The sequence below is a fragment of the Ochotona princeps genome, chromosome 5 (assembly GCF_030435755.1).
Source record: "Ochotona princeps isolate mOchPri1 chromosome 5, mOchPri1.hap1, whole genome shotgun sequence".
Classification (NCBI taxonomy): domain Eukaryota; kingdom Metazoa; phylum Chordata; class Mammalia; order Lagomorpha; family Ochotonidae; genus Ochotona; species Ochotona princeps.
This window is the reverse complement of record NC_080836.1, coordinates 42,666,646-42,694,520: the sequence shown is the minus strand read 5'-3', so window position 1 is coordinate 42,694,520 and position 27,875 is coordinate 42,666,646. Positions and strand designations below refer to the sequence as shown.

Below are 27,875 nucleotides of genomic sequence, written 5' to 3'. Positions count from 1 at the left end.
AGCTCACTAGTACTTTTTAAGACCTTACTTTCCACTTAAATTATGAATGCAATTACCGCCGGTTTTCAGTTAGATCATATAAATACATTTAATACAGAGTAATGTGGATTCTTTATCACACAGAGCATCTTATTATTTATGTCAGTCTTCTAACATTTGGCCCTGAGGATGCTACAAAAACTAACAGGAAAAAGTCTAAGCTGTTTTTCAAAATTAACAGAATACCAGATGGGAAAATCAAACAATACATAGAACCTACTGTAAGTAATATATCAAAGATGATGAACAGCATCTTCCCCTGCTCTGCACTGAAGGGAGAGATATCTATTTACGGTGATTTAAGAAAAAGCCCTGCAATGACTTGTGGTATTTACTTTTTGTTTCTCAGTTATTTTGTATCACTCAAAACAATACAACAATCCAATATTAAATAGTAAAAAACCTTGAGCTCTAAATTCCTATATTCTTATTATGCTGCTATTTATGGTCTGATTTTGCCAAAGTCCTTTGATTATAATTTTTAAATTTTCATTAATAAAATGCAATAATAGTAGTAGTCTATCTTTACTGAAAAGAATAAATCAGTTACTATCTCGCACACAGTAATTATTCAGTAAAAATATAGGGAACTCATCTTAAAAGAAAATTAAATTATTGTGAATGAACTGAAATTATAAGTAACCGATGGCCAAAATGAAAAAACACCAGAAATTTTAAAATGGAAATGAAAAAATACATAGGACAAAGAATGTTTTTTAAAAAAATGAACAGAGAACCAACTTAAATCACTTATGCATAGACTGTCATTTAGTTCTTGATCTAATCATACCCATGCTAAATATTTTGACAGCTTTGATAAGTCACGTGCAAGGGAGAGTTCTATGCTATTCGTCATTAAAAGTTTCCATTCTGAATATTTAATGATTTAACTAGAACACCCTGGCCATTACATTTAACGACTTAACTAGAATACTCTAACATTTAATTTGATTCATACGACTTAGAGGTCCTGACATTGAAAGAGCCATAAATTACAACCCAAATTAGATACATCATACATGAAGCTACATCACTAACAAATAACTACATTTATATAAAGTGATGAAATTTTATGAATCTATACATTGTACACAATGGGTGATGTGGGTAATCAATAATTTTATGTTCAAAATTTAAAATATTTATGATAAAAATTAGTTGTACAGATGATTTCAAATTCTAGATTTTGAAAAAAAAATTTATAATTTCAGAATATAAAATTATATTTTAAATTAAGTTTCAATTATTACATATAAATAACTTTGATAGCAGGCCTTGTCAAGTTAATTATATTTCTACATTAATAATCATTAATGACTAAAAAGTATATTAAATATTAAAGAACTACACCTAGGAGGGTTTATACTGTAGTTTCATTCATTAGCAAATATCAAGAATTTCAATTCACTGTATGTGTATCAGTTAAGTAACTGATATACTTGAAATATAGGCATATAGCAAGCATTACAGGTTGTACATTCTAAATTGTCTGCTATACCAATTTCTGTTACTTATGTTATTTCTGTGAATAGTATCTGCCTCTAAAAAAATCAAAATCACAACTAAGAGGATCATGAGTTAGAAAAAAAATCTCAATTTTTATACATCATAATAATAGAATACGTTCACATTCATGACAGATTAAAAAACTCTGATTTATGAGCCATATTTAGTTCATTTGAGTTGGTGAGCAGATCTAAATGTAATCTACACTACTATCAAACTCCAGGTCTGACAGATATCAAGTTAATGTTTATTCTTAAAAGTGCTTTAAAAATTATTTATAATACCTGCATAAAAAGGATTCCATAAATGTATTGTGATTTTATTTTAACAATTATTCTACACTACAATGGAAGTACATGCTCAAACAAGACACCTCAGCAGTATTTTAAAGCAGTAACCACCTAGCCAATTTCTGTATGTTCTGTGGTTTTTCTAATCCACTCTCCCTGTGGTTGAGCAAAATCGAATTGCCTCTCACATTTGCAGACAGCTCTGTGAAGGTGATAATAGAGCTGCTCCCTGCTGTCAGGAGGCAGGAAATAGGAAAATGGCATATGGGGCTGGAAAGAAAGAAAGGGAAAAAAAAGAAAGAATGAAAGAATGAAAAAAAAAAAAAGAACAAAAGATTTCAACAAAACACAAGTATAACCCAATGTGCTTTGCAAGTTAATCTCTTTTCAAAATCATTTAACATATTTAATTACTAATATGCATCCTCATTCCAAAAACATGAACGGTTGACACTAAGTCTTTGGGGCAAGTTTTTGTTGTCTAAAATATTTGGAAATTACAACTCCAGGATATGTCCTGCAAATGTCTGCAATGCACAGCTCTTTAAACAGATTTTTTAATATCGTGCCTATTCTGAACTCAGTATTAGAAACTAAAAAAAGTAATGTTTATTACAATAGTAATAAAATATATACAAAATGCTTTTGTCATGATACAATATTCCTCATTTCATGAAATTTAAAGTCTAATTAGGTAATGTGACTAAGATAGAAACAAATCTCTCTAAATAAATTGCTAATAATACCAAGAAAAATACATTGATTTGTACTTTTTTTTGTTCAGTAAGAAGTATCTTTGTGTAATTAACAATCCTGCTTAAAATAAAGTAGATCTTTATTATATGTATCAGTAACAAAACGTGGCAGTAGATGGCAATAAAGAGAGAATTGACTCTACCTTTCCTTTTACACTTTGAATAGGATCCACAACCACTGCCACAGCTCTCTCTGACAAGGCTTCAAAGCTCTGCTGAGTGTTGATATCCACACCAGAAAGCCAACAACCAAAGCCAGGGTGACTGTGATACCAACCAACAACCATCTCAGGCCTGAAACAAAGAGGGCATTCAGAAGCTTAGAACAGAACAAGTAATACATTCATGATATGAAAAGAAACAACACACTAACAGGGTATAAATTAACAAGAGATGAAAAACATACAGGTGTGAAAAAGCACCATTAGAAACACTGAAATCATACACCATATTATCTAGAAAACATGGAAATGAATAAGTGTGACAAAGGAGTGCTATCATTAAGAGACACACATTAGCAGTGGTAGATAAGGCTTTCAGTTTTTCACCTTGTTACCACACTTTCTCAGAGCCAGTTTTTACCCTTTCAGCATTCAAGTAAATATCTACTCTTTAACTCCTCAGCTCTGGTAGTGGGATTTTCCAGGCATACAGTACATTTTTAACAATGGACACCAGGATCCATGGTTGTGAAAGGATTAAATATCAATTAAACCAGCAGTACAACTAGGAACTCAGTCAAAAACCAATTTGCACTGTTCTGCTCAGCTGCTGAGCCTTTTGCTAACATTAATTTTGAAGTTTTTTTTTTTCCACAGTGGAAGAATTTGAGCAAGAGAATGACAACTATTGAGAGATTTGGGGTCTGAGGAAAAAAACTTGAGAATATTTGTATTCTGCTTTCTCTGTCTTTATAAACATAATTAAATATGCAGGATCTCATTCATTTGCAACTTTCAAATACATGGAAAATACAAGCTCTTTCAATTATAAGTGACTACACAGTAACTGCATACACTAAAGAGAGGAAAACTATACTCATTTACTATGTGACAGTTGAGAATTTTAATATCAGTCAGCTCTGATTGGTAAGTTCCTGTAATTCTAAGGAAGAGATAACTAGATAGGAGGCAAGTGCATAAAACTGAAGTGGACAAGTATCATGTATCAGTAACATGACTTTTTCTTCCTAAAAATTATAATCATAAATATGCACAACTTTGAGGCATGTTTCTAAATGTCACTCTGCCTTTCAAATATCAAATTTTCTTTCGTATATCCCCATATTTAATAAGAGGCAAGAGACAGAGTAAGGTCTCACTTCACTAATGTACTCTACAAATGCCAGCAATGGCCTAGGCTGGACTGATATGTTTGCTAGAACTAAAGCCAAAGCTAGAAACTCCATCCAGCCTGGTGGTGACCAAATCACTTTAGCCTTCATCACCACTGTCTCCAGGAAGAATGAATTAGGAGCTAGTCAGGAATTAGGCCAAAGCACTATGACAGTGAAATATATCCTACCTAGTATTATAACTGCTGGGTCAAACACCCACACTCTCATTACTTCATTAAATGATAATTTAAAATACTTACCTTCCAGTCTGTTTCAACATATCCAACATTTTGGCTTGGAACACTGGATCAACTGCTTCTACACTGACACCCTGGTTAAGAAACAAAGAAAAATGACCAGGTTTTTGATAACTTTGAAAATAAATTTATCTAAATGTAAATTAAGAAAAGGCAACATCCTAAAATATCTATGTATATTACTGGTATACCAAAAGCATTGTAGGTTTCGGTAACCATATCTGATACCCACTCAAGCCATTCACTTGTGTTATACCAATAATTCCACTAAAACTGCCAAGTATTGTTAGTAAACTGCCAAGTGTTAGTAAATCAAGATGACTTTTAGAATTCCTTTAGACTGCAGTCTGGGCACTGCTCAACATAGCCATATACTGACTATGTGCATATATTTGACAGAAATATCAAACTGAGCTAATTATTGTTTAGAGCTTTCTAGGCAAGCTAGCTTCCTACTGCCATCCTTTGTAACTTTTAAAGACCAGATTCTTCATTCTCATCCAGACCACATTTGTCCAACAATTGCATTGAAACTGCCTCAAATCTTCCCCACTTTACCAATTAAGCACTTCAGAGATAATAGTTTATTGCTTCAAACATACAAACAATCTTTAAAAAGTCCCTACTCAAGATATTCCAAAATCAAGATTCTTAAATGCTGCATTATTTTGCTAGTTCAATTAAAATAATATTTTAGGACATGGAAAATGAAAGGGGTTCACATCATCAGTATGGTGATAAATCATTGCTATTATATCTCTTAGAGGCTTTCTTCCAACATCAGGTATCTAAACCTAATGAACTTAATACCAAGAGCACTTCTTCCCACTAAAACAATATATGGAATTCCAACAGACAATTCTTCCTATAGAAAAAGAATATGCAATCTACAGCCAATTCACATTTCAAAAAGGAGAATAACAAGAAGGAACAGAAAGGAAGAGGAAAGGGAGACTGCGAGATGCAACAGACATTTGTGTTTACAGAAAAAGTTTGCTGATTGCTGTGTCAGAAGAAAAATTTTCTAACTCTACGATAGTGAGCAATTAAGGGTATCCAAATCTTCCACTTACGTCATCACAAAAGCATAAACCTAAAAAACCCGTGTTTATAAGTAAACCTATTGTATTTATATTTAAAAAATTAAAACCTAAAAACCTTTATTTATTAAAATGGATGTCTACATGAAGTAACAGAAATTAACTTTATTGTGCTTTATATATTTGATATGAAAAGTTGCAAGACTTAATTTTAAACTGTTGGTTAATACATGGATTGTTTAATCTCTATGTTCAAATGTAAAAATAAGCATAATAGGTATCCAGGTGGACAAAAATCCACCTAGATCCAATTTGTTTTACCTCTATAAACTTGTCTATTTAGAGAATATTTTGCATGAGTTAAAATACATTGTATTTTGAAACAACTATTTTAAATGCTAATAAACACGCACAGACACACTTATATATATACTGAGAATTATTCAAAACTACTGTTTTCTAATATCTACCTTAACAAGGTAAATGTATGATAACGTGCACCAAACAGAACAAACAGCTTTATGACAAAAATTTCTTTAAGCCAAATATTTTATTTGGAATGTTCAATAAGAGAAGTAGTGCATAGCATGCATCAGAAAAAACAAGTGAGAATATTATATTATTTCTTTGGAAGTAGGCGAGACGACATGTAGAATGGTTACTGCCATTTTCTCTAAACACACATCTAATGCATTAAACAAAAAGGCAAAACAGTCAGCTTCTATAAACACCAACACATTTTAAATGAGTAGATAATCTTTTAAATCTATGTAGTTCATTAAACAAATTATCATGTCCATACAAAAAGAACTAAGGTTCATTATAGTTTCTTCTCTGAAGTTAACAAATTCAATAAGAAAAGGTTAAAAATCATTTACCCATATGTAAAATATTTTTCAAAACAACATATTTCAAAATCATGAAACAATACATAATAGTCTTTGAAATCTTTGGAACCAAATGTTCAAACTAATTCCTTGTCCACTTATATCCAGCATATTATGCTAGTTAAAGCTGAAAGAAATATATGGATTTATGGTTAACATCACTCAGTTCACAGACCCCTAAAAATGTCTGATGTAGTTAACGATGAAATCAAATACAATAATTGTAAGCATTAGCCTGATGGTTTTGTTGCTTCTCTACTAAAAACAGAAAATAGAATGATAAACTATTCTGCATAGAAAACGAAAAAAGAAAAGAAACACATTCACTTGCAGCAGGCAACCAAAAAGTACTCACTGTTCCTGACTGTGGCATAGCAAACACATCAATCACTCTGACGGTGTAATCATCAACAAATTCTCCAAGCATCAGACCCATAACTTCCATGGGAACTCCAGCACGGCCATGTTTTAACATCTGTAAAGAGGAAAATACATGAGCTTCGAGTTCATTTGCTTGAAAACTTTGCCATCCCACTCTTACTTAAAAAAACCTAGTTTTGTTTCAGTGAAGATAAAACATTCTATTTTATCAATGGATCTTAAAATAACAGCTTAATTCTGAGAAGCAGGTGATGCATATTCTATTCCAAGTAAAGGACACATTGAAAGCAACAGAGCTCCAAGTAAATCCATTCATTGCTTACTTTTAACAGTGCCAATGAAGAGATATAGACTTGTTCTGCCGTGTCCACTGCAGGAGCATCTGTAGGTGGCCCCTAGAAATAAGCACATAAATTAAATACATAATTAAATACATAATTAAATACATAAAAACTATGTATCATATAAACTTGGTTTATAATACTTGAAAAACATCAAGACATCAGTTACAACAAATAATTTTTAACAAATTTGCAAACCAAAACTACAGAAAACAAAAAAAAATAGTACTTAGGTAAGTTTCCAATGGACAAAAGGCTCAAGTCTTTCAGTAATGGTAACTACCTCTGTTACAAAACATTGGGATGTAGCAATTAAACACACTTCTTATGGCAATGTGAACACAAAATGCTATCTGACTGTGATAACTTGAAGATTTAACACAAGTAGCAAATTCTCTGAGCTTCCCGATTTTCAGCTGAAGACAGCATGTAGATGAAGGCTTTGATATCACACTACAGATTCATAGGCATAACAGGGGGAAGTAAGACTTCTAATCCCAAAATAAAGGACACTTCTAATCCCAAGGTAAAGGAGCTGTGAAAAACATACTCTGCACTTCACCTAATGAAGCCATTCCCTTCTTCTCACATACAAACAAAACACAAATGCCTCAGGTGAGAACAAGCTGGTTGAGACAGGTGCAGCTAACATGGAAATACTTCTAAAAGCTGACCATTATTTTTAAAACAACTACCACTATTAATTTTATTTCAGTAAAAGTAAGACAATAGGTTTCTCCCTGATAAGTCTATCTTCATAAAAACAAACCTCTTTTGACCAAAACATGAACCTGCTCTAAGCAAATACATGTATAGTCTATGATCTTTACTCTCAACTAGCCTACAAGTATATAAACTTGTCAACGTGATTCTCCAATTAATGCATAAAAAAAATGTCTTGATTTTAAATAATGTGCAGTCCTGGGAAATACAATGAGATCTGAGTTATAATTCTAGGCCCTATTTGGCTTTAAGTTACTTTTCTCTACAGTAACTATTAAAAATTACATACACATTTTGGTGATCCAATTAGTAAGTCAATGTTCTTTCCTAGTTTAATGCTTTTACTTACTGAACAATTGCTTTATTCCTTATATCCCACACTTAGAGAACTTCATGTGCTTCCTCTCTACTTGTAAGTTCTCTGTGTGTGTTATTTACACACACACACACACACACACACACACTTACTGATCAGTCTTCTACAGCTGGTTCACTCCCCAAATGGTCAAAGAGACCCAGGCTAAGCCTGGCTGAAGCCAGGAGCTGCTTAAGTGTCTCCCATGCATATGGCAGAAGCCAAATACTTGGGCTTTATCAGGCAAGTTAGCAGGGAGCTGGGAAAAGTGAAGCTGTGGGGACCAAAACCATTAACCCCTTGAGACACAGGCTGCAGCATACTCTACTATGCACACTGACACTTGGTTAGCCAACTTTCGATTCAGGGAGCATCTCGCTAATCTGCACTCTAAGAGTTAGCAAATGATAGTTCAACTACTCAAGTATCTGACTTTCGTGTTAGATTAATCTGGACTCCCAGCTTTGGCCTGGCCCAACCCTGGTTGTTGTAGGTAGTTGAGGAATGAAACCATACATTGATCTCTTCCCACCCTCTCTTGCCCCCATCATTTCCTCCTTATCATTCTCTTTCAAAAATGAAGACATTAAAGAAAAAAAAAGAAATGGATAAACTAAGCTGCTGCCACCTAAAGGAACAGAAATAAAAAATACGCACCAAGTTACCATATAAAAAAATGGTGTCCAGTCACAATTAACTAGGAAAACAGATCCTTACTCTCTGACCATCTAGCTTTCTTTTGGTTCAAAACCAAACAGAATGCCATGCACTAAGAGAAAAACCATGCAGTACTTTCTTTTTGTATGAGAACGTTTTTGAGAAATGTATTTCTTTGAATGGCAAAGTATGAGAGAGAGACACACCCCTGCAGTGAGGTTTAGACAAAGCATAAACCAGAAAACTGGCCGAACCCAGGTCTTTCACATGAGTAGTGGGAGCCTAAACCCCAGTACTGTCTGCGGCCTCCCCAGGTACAGTAGGAGGAAATTGGATTGGACTGGAAGTAAGGAGCTGGGAATAGAACCAGCACTTAGCTTAGAGCAAGCAAACACCAAAGTTTGCATTGAAGACATTCAATAACTAGTGATCTTTCCTATTGCCTCTATTCACTTCTATTACTATTATGGTTCTTGATTGAGTTGGTGATGCAACTGACAAGCAGAAAAAGGTTGGAAGTGATGAACTGGGGAGAAAGGGAGACAGATATGAGACAGTCAGTTCCACAGGCAGACAGATATCAGAAACTCAACCAGTGTGAAATTCTGAGGCTCAGTCTGCTTACAACAGCACAAAATCCAGAAACATCAAAATTCAATTTAAAAGTCTTAGATGTTGAGCTCAAATACATATGTAAGAATATGTAGCATGACAAATAAAAGAGGATCTCATTAGTTGAAGTGTAAGCTATGGACAACATATCCAATGTCTTTTGGTAAATCAGTTAAACAGTATTTTTTGCTAAATCAGTTAAACAGTATTTTTAGGATTGAAAGAGAAGAAAGTCATCTAAAAATTGGATTCATGAGCAAAATTTTAGAAACCACTTGCTGTCACTAGAATATAGAAAGTGTCTTAGAAACAGAAAGATGACAACATACTAACATGAAAAGATGGAAAATGAGAATTAAAGTTTCACTGAGAGAAATGAGATTAAGACTGTATTAAAACTTAAATTCTGTAATAGAGAATACAAAGTTAAGTAGATGTGTCAGAATGCAGTCCCGGCTGTTCCACTTACAGTCAAGTTCCCCGGGAGACCTAGAAGACATTTTTGGTTCCCAGTTTCAGAATGGCCCAACTCTGGCATTTGAGGCCATTTCAGGAGTGATACAACAATGAAGATCTCTCTCTCTAAAACTCTGATTCTCAAGTAAAATAAATCTTAAAAAAAAAAAAAAAAAAGGAAATTCATGTCTATGCTATATAAAAATAACCATACAAACAGAAACTAAGATTCTGACTCATAAGATTTGTCAGTCACTGAGACACAAACTTAGTATGCTGGGGACCACAAGTATTTCATATTTTGGAGGCTTTCAGATTTTGAAATATTTGCACAAATTCTGAATATCCTTAACCAAAAAAATCCAAAATTCAAAGTATTGCCAAACCTGAAACTTTTGAAAGTTTAGAACATTTTGGATTTCAGATTTTCAGACCAGGGATGATCAATACCTACATGTCTTGCATAAAAGAAACAACTATGATTCATTCATCTTGCCTTTCTTCAGTGATGTAATACATTTGTATTTACCAGGAAAAAATCATTTTTTTATACTTCTGGGATAAATTGTTTAACTTCAATTGACTTTTATTTTTACTTTTTGTTTTCTATTCATAAGTGAGATTGGTATGGCATTTTCTTTTTTTGTTAAGTTTGTCAGGGTTTAATGTCATTATGCTAGATCTATAAAATGAACTAGGAAATTTCACAAGTATTCCAATTGTAAAGTTTCTCATGTCCAATATATATATATTTAAGATCTATTTATTTTTATTGGAATGGCAGATCTATAGAGGAGAGGAAAGACAGAGAGGAAGATTTTTCCATCCACTGGTCCACTCCCCAAGTGGCCGCAACGGCTGGAGCTGAGCCAATCAAAAGCCAAGGAGCCAGGAACCTCTTTTGGGTCTCCTTTGCAGGTGAAGGGTCCCAAGGCTTTGGGCCATCCTCCACTGCTTTCCCAGGCCACAAGCAGGGAGCTGATGGGAATCGGGGCTGCCGGGACACAAACCAGTGCCCACATGGGATCCTGGCATGTGCAAGGCCAGGACTTTTACCAGCTAGGCTATGGCACTCGTGCCCCAATATGCTAATAAAGTGCATATACATTAAAACGTATCCATATTTAAACAATTTGGAATAACACATTATTAAAATATTTGACTCTGAAGCAATTTTGGAACTAATAGTAGGAGAGGAAAAACAGTTTCATTTATGAAAAAAATCAATACACACATAAATTTAAAAAATATTAAAGCCTTAATGGAAGCACAAGCAAAGCATATAGAGGTTGAGGCCACCACTGTAGCGTAAATGTTTAAACTACCACCTGCTTCACAGGCATCCCACATGGGTGCCAGTTCACAACCCGGATGGACTGCTTCTGATTCAGCTTCCTAACACTCCTGAGAAAGTAGAGGAATATGTTCCAAGGATTTGGGCATCCGCACCCATGTAAGAGACCCAGATAAAACTCCTGGCTTCCAGCCCCAGCCTTTGCTGCCATTTGAGGAGTAAACCAGAAGACTGGAAGATCAAACCCTCTTTCTCATCTCCTTCTCTAACTCTGCCTTTCAAATAAATAACATACATCTTTAAAATATAATATACTAATTATAAGAAATGTATTATCACATAAATATGAAAAATATTCTATCTCCCTGATATCTTTTTATTTAAACAAATGTTAACAAGCACTTTCAGACATGAACACATTAAGACAAATGTGTGTTTTTGTCCACTAAACAAGTTTCCCTGTGTCCAATTTTATAGAGGAAATAATAAAAGAGACACTTGGCACTGTTGGTAGGAATTTGAATTGACACAATGTAACAGAAAAGCAACCGAACAATGCACATCAAGAGCCTTAGCAGGCAGTTGTACTACACAAACTTTTAACCTGTTTTTTTCACCCTCAGAAATTATTTGTGTGAATCAGTACAGAATATTATATGATAGCTATTTTAATAATTCAAATAAATCCAGGAACTTGACCTAGAATTAAAGAATATATATAAAATTTCTGACATTTCTAGCATCTTAAACAGCAAGATCCCTTGCAGTTAAAAGCAAGGACCCTAATCTGGCAGCATGTTGAATATTTTAGCTTACACTGAAGAAATCCTCATTTAAGAAGAGAGGCAGTAACGAAAAAGGAACCCTGTTTTTCTACAGTGGAAAACAGAAGTTGCCCATAAAAATGAAAATAATTACAACTATCACCTGAATCATCAGCAACCAAAAGAAGTGAAATCACCAGGCAAAGCAGCAGCATTCCTATGCTCACTGCAGCATTATTCACAACAAAACTCAAGTGTCTGCTGATACATGAATGGATCAAGAAAGTATAGTATTGGGATATTGATTTGCAACTAAAAAAAAACAAACCTGCTTTCATAATCATCATAATCTTGGCAACACATTGCTTAAAATTAGAAAAAGATATTATCTTACTTATATGTGAAACCCTAAAAAACTAACAAGAATGGTGGTCATTCCAGATAGGTGGTAGGGGAAAAGGGGAGATGTCAGTTAAAGGAAACAAACTTTCAGCTATAAGTAAGTTCAAGAGACTTATGACATAACATTAGGTAACACATGTGTAAAAAACAACTTGTGATATAACCAACATACAGTTTGTCAATTATACTTCAGATCCCTTTTCCCTTTTGTAGTCTCTAATAAAAAGATGAAGCAGATTAGGGAAACACTCCACAAGATAACCAGGTGAACATAAATATTAACCAGAGAAGAACATTTTAGAGCACTCAGAATTCAGCTGGGGCAGGGGCCAGGCTTAGCCAGCTAATGCTTTGCCTGCAGTGCTGGCATCTCTTATAGGTGCTGGTTTTAGTCCTGGCTGCTTCACTTGCAATTTAGCTCCCTGCCTGGGAAAGCAGAGAATAGCTCAAGTGCCTGGGTCTCATCACCTGTGTGGGAGATCCAGGAGAAGCTGCTGGCTTCTGATCACCTCAGCTCTGGTCAATGGAACCAGTGGATGGAAGACTGATTCTCATTCTTGTTCTGTCTCTCCTCCTCTCTGTAAATCTGCTTCTCAAATAAAAATAAATCTTAAAAAAAAAATGCAGCTACTTCTAGTCAGTCCCTTACTCTAAAGATTCTGCTTCAGTTTTTCACTGGTAAAATCTAAACCTCCTCTCAGGATTAGAATACAAGTTAAAATCATGATTTATAGGAAATGTCTAAAATGATAAGTTTGGAAGACTCAAAGCATGAAATTCTTTTTAAATGTCAGAAAATCAGAAGACAAAGTTTATACTAATAGTTCTCAAAGTGGACTACCTGAATTATTCCTATTTGCATATCTTGTTAGCACTGCATATTCTTATTGAGTCAGAAATCTGGGTTTTAAAAAGCCCTCCAGGTGATTCTAATGCTTGTTTAGGTTTGGTAATCACTAACCTGAACTATCATTTATAGAACTACACATCAATGGGGAGAAGCTATAATGGCAAGGAATTTCAACTCCATATAAGAAACATCTTGTATTAATCTAAACTTTCTACAGAGAAGTTGAAGGGCTGGTATTGTGACACACACAGGAGTTGTAAGGTTGTCACCTTCAATGCAATCATCCCATTCTGCAGCACTGGTTCAAGTCCTGGAGACTCCACTTCTGATGCAGTTTCTTGTTAATGTGCCTGGAAAGGCAGAAGATAGCCAAAGTGCTTGGGCTCCTGTACTTATGTGGGAGATCAAGACAAAGTTCATGGCTCCCCACTTTGGATTGGCACAGCTCAGTTGAAATTAATGAATTCTCTATAGGAATTAATCAAACATAGCTATCTGAACTGGCAGAAATGTCACGGGGTGGATGGACTCTGGTGCATCACTTGGGATACCACTTGGGACAAACAGATTCCATATTGGACTGCTCAGGTACATGTCCCCTTTCCTCTTGGGGTTCCAGCTTCCTATGAATGCACATCATAAGAGGCAGGAGATGGTGGCACAAACAGCTGGGTCCCTGCTATATGCAAGGGAGATGAAGAATGATTTCTAGGCTCCTGGACATTTGGGGAGTGAAATGCTGGATAAGAAATCTATTTCTTTTTGCCTTTCAAATAAAAGTAAATAAATAATCACTGTCCTCATAAATAAAATTATCAATAAGGTTTAAAATCTGATTATACAAACTGTTTTTAGGTTCTACCCTAAGTTACTACTTACTAGTCATCACATTGTCTACCCCAAAGGAAGGAATTTCCAGTTCAGTATCTTCAAAAATCAAATCCAAACTCACCATATTTCCCTACAAACTAACTTGCCCAAATTATCATTCTAATTAATATCTAGAGTCTCAAGCTAGAAACATAGGTAAATTGCTTTGCTGACATACTCCTTTAGTCCTTATATGTCACGTTTCTTCAGTTGTTTTCTACACTATAGTGTGAAAGATTGTTAAAACTACTTAGTTTTAAGAAAGGTTTTGCAAGCAACTACTATCTAAAGAATTTTTACTAGTAAAACAAATTTGAAATAAACTTTGTATTGATCTACACCAAGTTTATGCCATTTACTAGAATATCAAAAGTTGTAAGAAAAATTCAATAGAGAAGACAAAAAAATCTATTGAACTTTTAACCTAATGGTTTTCACGTCATTCCATGGCAACACAGACTTATCAGAGAAAAAAAAGTTCATTTTCCAGCTCTAAAGATATATTTTCAAATGTATGGTGATCTCATAGGCTATGAAAAAAAAAATACAGGGCCCAGCGGCGTGGCCGAGCAGCTAAAGTCCTCGCCTTGAACGCCCTGGGATCCCATATGGGCGCCGGTTCTGGTTCTGGCAGCTCCACTTCCCATCCAGCTCCCTGCTTGTGGCCTGGGAAAGCAGTGGAGGACGGCCCAATGCATTGGGACCCTGCACCCGTGTGGGAGACCCGGAGGAGGCTCCAGGTTCCCGGCTTTGGATCGGCGCGCATCGGCCCGTTGCGGCTCACTTGGGGAATGAATCATCGGACGGAGGATCTTCCTCTCTGTCTCTTCTCCTCTCTGTATATCTGGCTGTAATGAAATGATTAAATCTTTTAAAAAAAATACAAACAAACAAACAAAAAAAAACAAAACCTTTCTCTGTATGGTTAAACAAAGGGTTCAAAAAGCTTACTAGGCTGTCAACAATTAGGATTCAAATGAAATTTCTGACTTATAATAAGGTACTGTTTATATGACAGCATAATATTCCACTTTAAGATGCTTAAATCTACTTTTATTCTAGGACTTTAGCTCCTTCTTAAATTTTATAACTTGAGAATCCTGTCACCTGGTATGCTTTCTTATTGAGGAGATTGGGAAGATCACTGAGATGTTTTTTCCTTGTTTAAATGCAGTTAGTATGCCCACCAATATCAAAAACACCTCACTGTTCTCTGCAGAGCAAAACACACTACTGGATTTACCTGTGACACAACAGAAACACTAATATGAAAAAAAAAAAAGCTTTTGAATTAAAAATGCTTAGAGAGCATGTAACCACAGCATGTACACAATATACACGTGCCAGTTCAGTGTCTTGGCTTCTGTAACTTCAATCCACTTCCCTGCTTTGTGGCCTGGGAAAGTAGAGGATGGCCCAAAGCCTTGGGACCCCGCACCCACATGGGAGACCTGGAGGAAGCTCATTGCTTCAGATTGGCTCAGCTCCAGCTGCCACAGCCACTTGGGGATTAAACTCTGTATCTCCTTTCTGTAAATCGGCCTTTCCAATAAAAATAAATACAGCTTAAAAAAAAAAAAAAGAAAAAGAACTGAGTAAATGTAAACAACAATAACAAAAATGAGATTCTAATTTGTTAGAGAAGCACAGGCCTTTAAAAAATGAAGAAATTTTGGGCCCGGCACCATGGCCTAGCAGCTAATGTCCTCGCCTTGAACGCCCTGGGATCCCATATGGGCGCCGGTTCTAATCCCGGCAGCTCCGCTTCCCATCCAGCTCCCTGCTTGTGGCCTGGGAAAGCAGTCAAGGATGGCCCAAGGCCTTGGGACCCTGCACCTGTGTGGGAGACCCTGAAGAGGTTCCTGGTTCCCGGCATCAGATCAGCGCAGCACTGGCCATTGCGGCTCACTTGGGGAGTGAATCATCGGATGGAAGATCTTCCTCTCTGTCTCTCCTCCTCTCTGTATATCTGACTTTGTAATAAAATAATCTTTTTTTTAAAAAATGAAAAAATTTCAAGATTAATTCATGTATCAGATGGCTGTAACCTATGCAAGATATTGAAATAAAGCTCTATTTTAAATATTAGATAATTTTAGTGGGATAAGCACAATGGGTCTCAGGAGATTGAGTGAAGGTGAAAATACGTAGAAAATGAATGGTCAGGATAATAAGGAGGTAATGGCCATGGGAACAGAATCCTCAGATTGATTTGAGAGATGCTTCCAAAAGCACAGATACAAGTATTAGACTTTTTATTTTTTTAACATTTATTTATGTAACAGTCACAGCTTCAGAAAGAAGAGGAAAGACAGAGATAGAGAGAGGCCTTCCATCTGTTGCTTCATTTCTCAGATGGCTATAATAGCCAGGCCTGAAACCCAGGAGCCAGGATCTTCTTACAGATCTCCCATGTGAGTCCAAACACTTGGGCCATCTTGTACCGCTTTCCAGGTGCACCAGCAGGGAGGTGGATGGGAAGTGAAGTATCCTTAATCCAGCACATGGAATACACATGCTGCGGGCAATGGTTTCATCCACTACGGCATAATGACAGCTCTAGGCATTGATTTTTTATTATTATTCTTTAGGTACAGAAAGTTTCCAAGTCCCTCTAATTATTTCTGCCCCCATGTCTCCTTTTTCAATCTTACGACTTTAACAAGAAATAAAAGATTTCACAAGTAGAAATTGATATACATTGTTTTCTCAAGTTAAACAACTGTACTTAAGCTTTGTTTATATTCAACTAAAATATACATGTGATCACATGTAAGTACAAATTATACATGTCCCATTTAGCAGACTGTTTTAATTAAATTAAAATGCAGAGATGGGCCTGGTGTAATAGCCTAGTGGCTAAACTTCACCTTGCATCCACTGGGATCCCATATGGGCACAGGTTCATAAACCACTGCGTCACTTCCCATCCAGCTCCCTGTTTGTGGCCTGGCAAAGCAGTAGAGGATGGCCCGAACCCTTGGGACACTGTATCCACAATGGAGACCCGAAAGAAGTTCCTGGGTCCTGGCTTTGGATGGGGTCAATTCTGGCCATTGTGACCCCATGTGGTGTGAACAAGAGGATGGAAGGTCTCTTTATCTCTCCTCTTCCTGTAAATCTGCCTTTCCAATAAAATAAAATACAATAAGTCTTGGGGAAAAAGAAGAACGCAAAGAGAAAAACAATGAGAGATCTGCCATCTCCTGTCTCATTCCCCCAGCACCTGTAATAGCAGGGGTTGGACCAAGCCAAAACAGGAGGTGTAAACTCAGGGTCTCCTTCTTAAACCGACCAGTTGAGCCAGCACTGTTCCTCCACATGTGCACATTAACAGGAATGCTGGGATAAGGAGCAGAGCAGGGCCCTCAAGCAAGGCATTCCCACACAAGATGTGGGTGTCTCAAGACATCTCAATCACTGTGTCAAACCCCTGCCTCCCATTTATAGGACATAAAAATCCTAATGCATGTATAGAATGTGAATTACTTAAATCATGTTTCATTTATTAAAACTTAATCATGTTTAAGGAACTGAACTAAAGGCTGAATAAAGTGATATTTACAGAAAGTGTACAATTATATAAATCCAACGAAAAACTGAACCGCAAGACACTTCTTAAATTTTTAAAACTGGATAGAGACAGACTTCAGTGCTACCACTTTTTCAGATATTTCTCCCTGGGCAAGTCACATGAGCTCTGTATACCTCAGTTTCTTTATTTTTTAAAATGGAGACGACTGTAACACGTATACCGATACAGATGTGGGTAATATAGTGCCTAACCAATGGTAAAAAACAGTTTTTAAAAATTGGCTTAGGCTGTTACTAATATAAAAATTAGCAATGGAAAAAATGGATTTCTTTTTTATGCTTAATTTAGCTTATTAAGTACATTAACTTGTTCAGTCATCTTGGCTGACTGTAACAGTATTCTACTACTATAATAAAGAAAAACAGGAAGTCATTTTTTGAGACTGATTATAAGTTCGACTTAAAGATTTTTAGAGTAACTGAAGGCACTTAAGTAATACTTAGGCAAAAAAACCAAAAAGCCTACACTTTATACCCTGCCACTATAAAACAACAGACATACACCACTGATATCAGACAGATCTGAAGGCTCGCCAATTGTTAAACTTAAATGGATATTACCATGTAAAAATGAAAATATGGTTTTGTAATTTATTTCTGTAAAAACAAAAACACGAAACTAGTAAGTACCATAACCCTTACAAACAAAAAAGAAACCAAGATGTTACTTTTGCTACGTAAATTCTTAATGTTTAATTCCTGCACTGAAATAAGTACTTCATAAAATAGCTTTGTTTTAAAAATGGAGAAAAAATTTTTATTTATAAACTGAATGAAAACTATCAGCTATTCAACAGAACTGTGTAGGGCAAACAGCTGAGTCATAAGCAGACAGTGTGACCAGCCTTTATTCATACATAAACAATCAAACCAGTAAGTGATATAAAACCTCTCAGCAACTCCACAGACATCAAACTTACCTATGCACAATGAATTTTGATCTGTCACATTTAGTAAAGCATAAATTATCATTTAGATCTATAAAATTTACATGTGGTTAAATTAAATGAGACACAGGTTGTTTCTGTGTTTTTTTGTCCCTCTTCCCATTCAGAAGGTTAAAATCTGATCCAGCATAAAAAGCTGTGACTTTTACTTGGGTAGCCCTTGTTGACTAAGTGCTAAAAAAGGCATTTGCCATTATAACAGCATAGAAACTAACGCCTCAAAGTGTTACCTTCTCAGGCCTTTTAACAAATTTGTTAACACTATTAGTTATATTACTCCACCTTTCTCTTAGTGTGAACTGGTATCAATTATTTAGCCAATTTTATTATGTTATTAAAATATCTGCTGATTAAACATGAACCAAAGTGTCACTTAAAAGAAATGTAAAATAAATAGCATCAATGAACTGCAACACTCAAAACCTGGTTTTACTGAGAAAGGACATTAAACATTTTAAAATTTGTAAAAAAAAAAAAAAGTTGCAGTATTAAAATATTTTATAACATTTATTTTTGTATTAGCTTTTAAAATGTACATATTTGATCTTACATTTTAGAATTATACTTAAAAGTCTGTTAAGATACTTTTTGGACAAAAAGAAAATGAATTTTGTTAGTGAGTAAACATGATTATAAATATATAATGTATTGGAAGAGTAGACAGAAAATAATTCTTTGCATTTTTATGGTATCAAATAACCCTTAACAAATTTAATCATAAAACTAAAAATTGGATGAAACCACCACCTTCAGCTTCCTCAATTAAGAATCCCTTAAACACACACACACACAAAATAAGTGAATTCAAACATATACAAATAACTACCACTGAATTGTTTATCTCTTGCCCAGCAAGGTAAGAAACAACCTTTTAATACTTTAATTTTGTGAGTATTAAACAACTAGTGTGAAAAACAAGCTGCATGTAAACTATTTCTACTGCCTGAGCTTCAATGACTAGCTGAGGCAACCTGTTATAGGAGGTGTTAATTGGCAATAGGAGTACAAGTCAGAAGCATGTTCCCCACCGTCCTAACCCAGCAAGGCTAGGTCATTAAAGTGGAAATGAATTCTTTCATGTCGACTTAACCCTTTCAATGCACGTTTTCAGCTGTTTTCCCTCAATTAATTTAAAAAACTTGTTACTTTTTTAGAGTTAAAAAAAAAATGTTCCAAAAAAAAGGTCCTCTGGCTGACAGTTTCAATGACTATGTTATTCAGAATAGAAGAACAGAACAAGCTAATTGCAATGCAACACTGCAACTCTCCCCTCTGAAAAACATAAATTAATTATATTTGCTTATTTTAACAATAAATAAGAAGATTCAGGATACAGTATTTGAAATAGTTTGAAACTATTAAGTCATAAGGTTTTGATTTACATTTTAGTTTGAGGAGCCAGTAACTGTCCCACTAGTCATCTTAACATGATATAACAGAAATTTTAAAAAACCTCACAATAGTCATGTAAGAATTTCCAACACAGAAGCATTTTGAGACATATGAGTTAATACACCTAATTATATTTATTTATTCTGATAAGGTGCACATTCACAGCATATTCTGGTGACTGATTGCCAAAAGAAAAAAAAATCCTAAATTCCTTTTATGGCATGATCTCAGGTTTCCAGATGGCACATTAATTCTTAAAAAAAAAAATTTAAAAAAGACAAAAAGAAGCAAAAAAAATAAGAACGGAAATGTCAAAACAATGATGCATTACTTTTCAAATGACACATGCTAATATTCCCATATATTGTAAGTATAATAGGAATTGTAATAACTCAGATACATAATATTAACACTACAATATTATAGTTCTGAGAAATCTTAAAAGTATTGACTTTCATAAAAACCTGTATTAAAGTAAGAATACAACATTATACTAGGGTAAGAAAACCTATTATATCTAACACTATATACCTGTGACAAATCAATAATCACCAACATGATCATGGAGGCACCAGTTTCCCTAGTCTTGAAAAACTGCTGGTTTCTTGAGTAACTATATCCACAATATCCTTACTCATTAGAAATCTGACTACTAAAGGTCGAAATCACAATGGGAAATGTAAGGTTCAAGCATGTCAAAAATGGTAATTTTCCTACACAATATTCTATTATCCCTTTGCCACTTCATCTATTTTGTCTCTTCCTCATTATTTGACAAACTCATCTGCTGCCTTTCTGAATACCTTTTCTCTACTGGACCCCTCCAACACAGCAAACTTAAGTGGCTGCTCTTGAGCCATTATTTTTGAGAGTATAAAAATTTCTGTGAGGAACAGGCAGTGGAGAGAAGCGATACAACAGAAGGGAAGAGAAGGAGATGACACCATTACTTAATATAAAGAGATTCAATCAACGTTCAGAGGAACTTAACCAAAGAACTTGTGGTCTGGTGCATAATACACAACTGCAACATTTCTTCCCCTTTAGGATCACCTTTGATACTGATTTTGAAACAATTTTCACCTACTAAAAATATTTCTCTCTCTCTCTCTTCTGTGTGTATGTGCGTGTGAGACAGAGACAAAAAGAGAGATTGATGCCATGAGCACCAGTCACATTAGGCATCTATACACTTAGTCTCACCAGAACATAGCGATTGCCCCCTAACTGGATTACTATTGTTTTACTCCATTACAATGAGAAAGGAACAAACACAACACTTGACTATCTTCATCATAAGGAAGCATTACTTACCGATCAGTTCAAAATAATAAACATGGAAAAGTGCAATAACATTTTTTCCTAACTTATAACAGGCACAAAGAATAAAGCAGAACCTTGATGTCCCAAAACAGAACATTAAGGTATCATAATTGTTCCATAATGGATGTTACAACTGGATTTAAAGTCCTTATAATTATTAGTGGCCCCATCTGTGCTAACACTGTTCAACTAGAATTCTATTTATTACCCACAAATATTTTGGAAAACAAAAATAATTCAAAATTTATTAACGTCTTCCAAATTACACTATGCAAAACCATGTATGGAATGTTACAAACTATATATGCATACATGGACAAATGAATATTTTTTATTAATTCAATTGTCACAGACTTGAGAACTCATATGCTATGAACTGACGACAACAGAGAGAGACAGTTTCTTGCCCCGAAAAGGTTTTCACAACAGCAGAGTTTCAGCTCAACAGTTATGCATGCATTCTATAATGAAGTGTCTGTGTTGGAGCTGCAGTCCAATTCTCCATTCCAGCTTCCTGCTAAGACTTACCATAGGAAGTAGCAGGTGATGGCTGAAGTATTCATGACCCTGTACCCACTGAGTTCCTGCTCTTGGCTTCAGCCTGGCTCAGCCCCAGCTGTTGCTGGGTATCTATGGAGTAAACCAATGGACAGGAGATTCTCTCTCTCATTCCCCTACTCCCTATTTATTTATTACTGTTTTTAAAATAAAAAACGATTTACACAGTGAAAGAAGAGCCATAATTCCAAAGAGATTAATTACAAAAAATAGAAGTGTGCACAGGAAATACAGAAGTCACAGCAATCTATTTGATATAATCTTCCCTTAAGCTAAGAATGAAACAATATGTAGGCATTTCCAAACCAAAGAACAAAACAAAATAATGACATATATACACACACACAACACAAGCAAGCAAAAAACCAAAAACGCTGAGAAAAGCAAAGGGAAAAAGCATTCTGAACAAATGATACACCAAAACAGACAGCAGACATGAGACAACAATCATCCTGCACATGATGATTCTTTTAAGCTTTTAAAAGAAATTGGGATAAAATCTAAAACACACTCTTACGAAGTCAAACATAAATTAATGCTGCTTTGGTTTTAATAGGTGCTTTTATGAGGATTTTTTTTTTAAAGGTGACCATCGTTACAAATATAAGTATTTTTTGTTATCTACATTTTTGCCTTTATGATAAATATTCAGCTCTTATAAATATAAATAAATGTTTGGTTTTCTCTCAAAAGAAATATGTAATTATAATATTTGAAGGTTAAGATGACAGATTTTTAAATACAGATGCTAAATTTTGGCACTGGGATTTCATTATTGTGGTACCAAGTATAGGTTTACAAAATTTGCACCAACGTTACAGCTGGATCACTATAATTGTATAAAAAGCTGATTATCTGACATCCAAGCAATGGACACCATTGGATGACCCAGAGTTCAAGTATGAGATTAGCTGGACCACTGATTAGCTGACTTGCCCTGGAGGTAATCACATACAATACTAATAGCCTTGCCTAAGTGTATGGCGCTGTTTTATATTTTTCAAATACATTATATTTGTATTTTGTCTTAATTTTCAAAATTTATCTCATCTAATGCAAGAAGAAAGGGCCTGGTCAGCATGATGGCTGAATGGCTAAATCCTCATCTTGCAAGTGTCAGAATCTCATATGTGCACCAATTTGTGTCCCAGCTGCTCCCCATCCAATCCAGCTCCCTGCTTATGATCTGGGAAAGCAGAGGAGGATGACTAACGCCTTGGGACCCTGTACCCAAGTGGGAGACCTGAAAGAGCTCCTGGTTCCAGGGAGGCTCAGCTCTAGCAGTTGAGGCTAAGGCGTGAATCAGCAGCTGCAAAATCTTTCCTTCTCTCCATAAATCTGATCTGCCTTTGCAATAAACATAAGTAAGTCTTAAACAAAATAGAAAGACAAAAGAAACAATACAAGAAAACAGAAATCATTCTACATAGGAGATGGAATACAAAGAATTAGGTAAATATGAGCAGGGCTACTAGAGATATAAAAGTGAAAAAAGAGTAGGGAAACTTTCTGTGTGACAGACACAGTGACAAGTGCTAGGTATATTATGAACTAATTAGATGCACTGCTGGTAAGAAAGCTAGGAGCAGTAACCTAGTGGCTAAAGTCCTTGTCTTAAACGCACTGGGATCCCATATGGGCACAGGTTCATTTCCCGGTTGCTCAACTTACCATCCAGCTGCCTGCTTGTGGCCTGGGAAAGTAGTAGGGGAAGACCCATGAACTTAGGACACTGTACCTGCAACAGTGTGGGAGACCCAGAAGCAGCTCCTGGTTACTGGCTTTGGGTTGGCTTAGCTCTGACCATTGTGGCCACTGGGGAGTAGACCACTAAACAGAAGATCTTTCTGTTTCTCCTTCTTTATAAATCTGCCTTTCCAATAAACAAATAAATAAATAGATAAATAAATAAATATTTTTTTAAAGTGTAGAGCAGCAGACAAATAAAATATACAAGTGAATATAAAAATGAATATATGAGTACAGGTAGAGTTTGGTGCCAAAAATCACAGGAAAGCAAGTAAGCTGTGGAATATAACAAAAACAAAGCTGAATATTCAAAGAGGTTCACTAGAAGGCAAATAAATAATGATCATGTAAGCCAGTATTTGTACACTGTTCAGATAATTTCTTATAACTGTTTATTAAATATTGTACAGAGCTTTAAAAATTCTGAGGGGTGAGCCCATTCTAAGATTCTGACTGAACTACTCTGGGGTGAGGTTCAGGTATTTCCCTTTTACTTTCACTTCTCCAAATTATTATGAAGGTGAGTTTGAGGACCACTGATGAAAACTGATTCAGGAAGGATTTTTCTAAGGCAAGGTTAATGAATGACTGGCATGAGTTTGCCCAGTTAGCTGGGGAGGAATTTCACAGGTATTATATAGCCAACCTCCGAACTGATCAAACTCATCAAATTCTACATTCATACAGGATTTTATCATAATTTTAATATAAATAACAATGAGACATAAGGGTCTTCAAAAAATCCATGAAAATGCACATTATGAAAAAAAAACTATATGGATTTCACATTTTTCATACCCAAATACACTTACCTTTTAATTCTGTTTTATATGAATTTTTTGAAGTACCCTCACAGAGTTTTACAAAATGTCATAAAAGTATGAAGTAGGGAGAGATTAATCAGGTTTGGAGACATCATATGTAATAATTCTTACTGTCCACAAAATATTTTTGATCCTTCTCTCAGGCAAATAATAGGACTGCCCTTTGCTGACTTCCTAAAGTTAGGTGTGAACATGTGACTTGCTTGTGACCTGTGTCATTTCCAGTTAAAGCCTTTTTGAAAAGCCATTGTTTAGTGACTGTAAGCTCAGTCTTATCAGTTTGAATACCAAATAATGATACCACAGAATCAAGTACCCAAATCACCAATGATAGGCACGTCACTTGAGGAGATTAAAAACAAAGAAGCCAGTTGGTGAATGTGTGGTATTTGTCACTGTCAGAAAATTCTTTTTTTTTTTTTTTAAAGATTTATTTATTTTATTAAAGTCAGATATACAGAGAGGAGGAGAGACAGAGAGGAAGATCTTCTGTCCGATGATTCACTCCCCAAGTGAGCCGCAACGGCCGGTGCCGGGAACCAGGAACCTCTTCAGGGTCTCCCACGCGGGTGCAGGGTCCCAATGCATTGGGCCGTCCTCGACTGCATTCCCAGGCCACAAGCAGGGAACTGGATGGGAAGTGGAGCTGCCGGGATTAGAACCGGCGTGTATATGGGTTCCCGGGCGTTCAAGGCGAGGACTTCAGCAGCTAGGCCATGGTGCCAGGCCCAGAAAATTCTTAAAGCAATTGCTATGTCAACCAATACAGATGTTTCTCTTTCTTCATCTGATGAAGATCAGGGATCCAAGCTTATCCAAAAAGCTAAAGAGGCACCATTTGTCCCCTTTGGGATGGCAAGTTTTGCAACCATTGTTGCATATGGGCTCTACAAACTGAAAAGCAGGAAAAATATAAAAATGTCCCTTCACCTGATCCATGTGCACAGGCTGCTCAAGGTTTTGTGGTAGGAGCAATGACTGTTGGTATGGGCTGGGCTATTCCTTGTATTGGAAATTTTGGGCGAAACCTAAGCCTTAGAAGATGAGATGTTAGCTTGGCTCTATTGGAGATGCTTCCTTTAGTTACACATCTCATATTGATGTTACATTTCCTATTGAAAACAAATAATTTGAGGAATTTGGACAATAATACATAGTGTTTTCAATAATGACCTCCTTTTTTTATAGGTGTAATTTGCCTAGTGACCAAATTATTTATGACTAGCTCACTCATGGGTCATTCAGAGGAGCCAAGTTAACACAATGTTACATTTTAGTTTCCCCCTTCTTAAACTTTTGTAGTCTTGAACAACACCAACAGGCCAAACTTGAAGCTACTTCTAGTTTGCTGCTGAATATCACATATTTTGCATGTTAGGAGTCTAATTACCCCAGCTAATTCACTTTTTTCTGCCTGCCTTATAGACTGGCTGACTATTTCAATTTTGTTGGGGCTAGTTATCTCTTCAAGAACTTTTTAAAAAGTTCCTGGAATAGAACTTGTAAACCCTTCCTAACTGAATGTGTGTGTATGTGTAAAAAAAACCTTTAAGATAGCTGTGTGGTAGTATATTTCAGAATCATACCTGTAACATTAATCAATTTAATTATGGATTCCAATTTAGTTTTTTTATAACTGAAGAATTATATTTTGCTGCTCTTACACTAGAATAATTTCTAAATGTCATCTTGAAATTGAAACTTGCATTTTAACTGCTTAAGGCAAGGGTAAATTAACATTTTTAAATGTGTACAGTATTTTTTTCTTCTGTGTAAGAGTTATAAATATTAAATTACCTGCAGTGGAAGTGATTAATAGTTTGTGAGCAAGCTGGTTGGTCAGACATTATATACAAACTTTGATATATACAGAATATATTACACTTGTAAAATTCTCTTTTCTAACCTGAACTTAAATTCCATGGTGGTAGTCTGATCAATATATTTTTATTAAAGTAAATGAACACAAACAAACAAGTAAATAAACAACAACAAAAACAAAAACCTTGGTGCCTGTAAGCCACTGAAATGTAGGCATTGCTCCTGTAGCAAAATCTAGCTTTGCTGACTGACATACCATAAACAATTTCTTGGAGAAAGTGAAAAGAAAGGCATCTTAAAACAGTCTAAAAGCCAAGTTAGCAATAAACTCACTAAACAACGGAAGCAAAGGACATTCACTCAGAGTATCTTATACAAAGGCATACAATAGATGAGTAGATTAGCAATATTATAATATACTAAGGAACTTCCACAGATGCACAGAAAAAATGAAATTAAAAATCTGTAACAGGGCCTGCTTTGTGGCACAGTACGGGAAGCCATACTGAAAGTGCTCTTTATCACCAGCCGTAGGCAACTGTCTAGGTTGCCCTGTACCTACGCAAGCATCACACTGTTGAGAGAAAAGCAATCAGTAGCTGGCAGGCATTTTGGACCTGGTTAATGCCATAGTTGTGTTAACTACACCAATATGATAGCACAGGAACTCATTCTTCTGTTACTGTTAAAGAGAAGTAGGGAAGGCAGGGAATCCTGGGCCAGGACACACCACCTCAGCCTCAGGCCAGGGGAGGGGGGAACAGGGAAGGAGGAGTGTTAAGAAGGCGATGGGGTAGGATGCTGTAGATTTTCCGGGAAGGGTTTTGGGGACATACTGGAGTAGGAATGGGTGAGAGCATGTTTAACAGGAAGAAATGACTTCTGGGGTCTTCCACCAACAGGGCCACTGCACTTGCAGGTAGGCAAGGGAGTTGAGATGGAGCAATTTAGAGGGGAAGAACTAGAAAGCATGTCTGGGTCAGGCTACGGCACCCACACATAGGGGATACCTGTGCTGGGCTTGGCCACAGTACCTGCCTGCAAATATCGGTGCAGGTGGGCAGATTCTGTAGGGCAATTATAGGCTCGCCACTGCGAGACTGTAGCACCTATCACTTTACATGGAGAGTTGGGAGCAGTGAAAGGCCAAGCCAAGCTAGACCACAGAGCTCACCTGACAGGAACCCACCTGACACTTCAGGAGCTGGCTCTAAGGTAGGTAGTGGGGTCAGGTTGCAGCACCCACTAACACACATGATATCTGAGGTTGGAAACAGGTCTGGTGGGGAACTTGGGGAACTCCACTACTATGTCATAGCTCTCATTGAGGAGCACAAGAGCCAAGTCTGGGGAAAGGCCAGTCCAGTCCAGGCTGGGCAAAGTCTCAGCACGCACTGGCTCTCAAGAGAGCCAGGCCAGGATATGGACTGTACCTGGCTAGGCTAGGCTGCAACACCTGCCAGTAAGAGATGAGACTGTGGGTGGACCATGCCAAGCTGGGTCTCAAAGAACCCGCAGGCATATGCAAGACCTTGGGCTGTGACTGGACCCTGTTAGAGAAACTTCGGGGATTGCTTTGCTGGGCTACTGCTTCCACTGGTGGCCATGAGAACTGGGAATTGGAGTGGGCTAGTCTGAGTGTAGACAGGTCTGGGCTTGGCTGGGCTAGACTGCTGCACCAGCTAGTATTCCTGAGAGGAAGAATGGGTGTAGACCTACTGGGCTGGGACACAGCACAAGTTGGAAAGTGCCAAGACTGGGTGCAAGTCATGTAAGACTGGACTGTAGTACCCCCCTGGCAGGTACAAAATCCAGGACTAGAAATATACCTGGCAGGGGAACTGTGGAAACT

General features: G+C 36.3%; 1 protein-coding gene and 1 pseudogene across 1 annotated transcript in view; one reads left to right on the top strand and one right to left on the bottom strand.

Annotated features, from left to right (window-relative positions):
• The window catches only part of PSMD14 (proteasome 26S subunit, non-ATPase 14), a 97,874-nt gene that overhangs the window by 35,125 nt on the left and 34,874 nt on the right, over positions 1 to 27,875 (bottom strand). The window contains exons 4-7 of the mRNA XM_004577127.3: positions 6,815 to 6,886; positions 6,466 to 6,585; positions 4,187 to 4,257; positions 2,734 to 2,884 (exon numbers count right to left, since the gene is read on the bottom strand). Of these exons, the coding sequence (XP_004577184.1) occupies positions 2,734 to 2,884; positions 4,187 to 4,257; positions 6,466 to 6,585; positions 6,815 to 6,886 (414 nt within the window). The remainder of the gene's footprint in view (positions 1 to 2,733; positions 2,885 to 4,186; positions 4,258 to 6,465; positions 6,586 to 6,814; positions 6,887 to 27,875) is intronic.
• Positions 24,938 to 25,241, top strand: LOC101524522 (HIG1 domain family member 1A, mitochondrial-like; annotated as a pseudogene).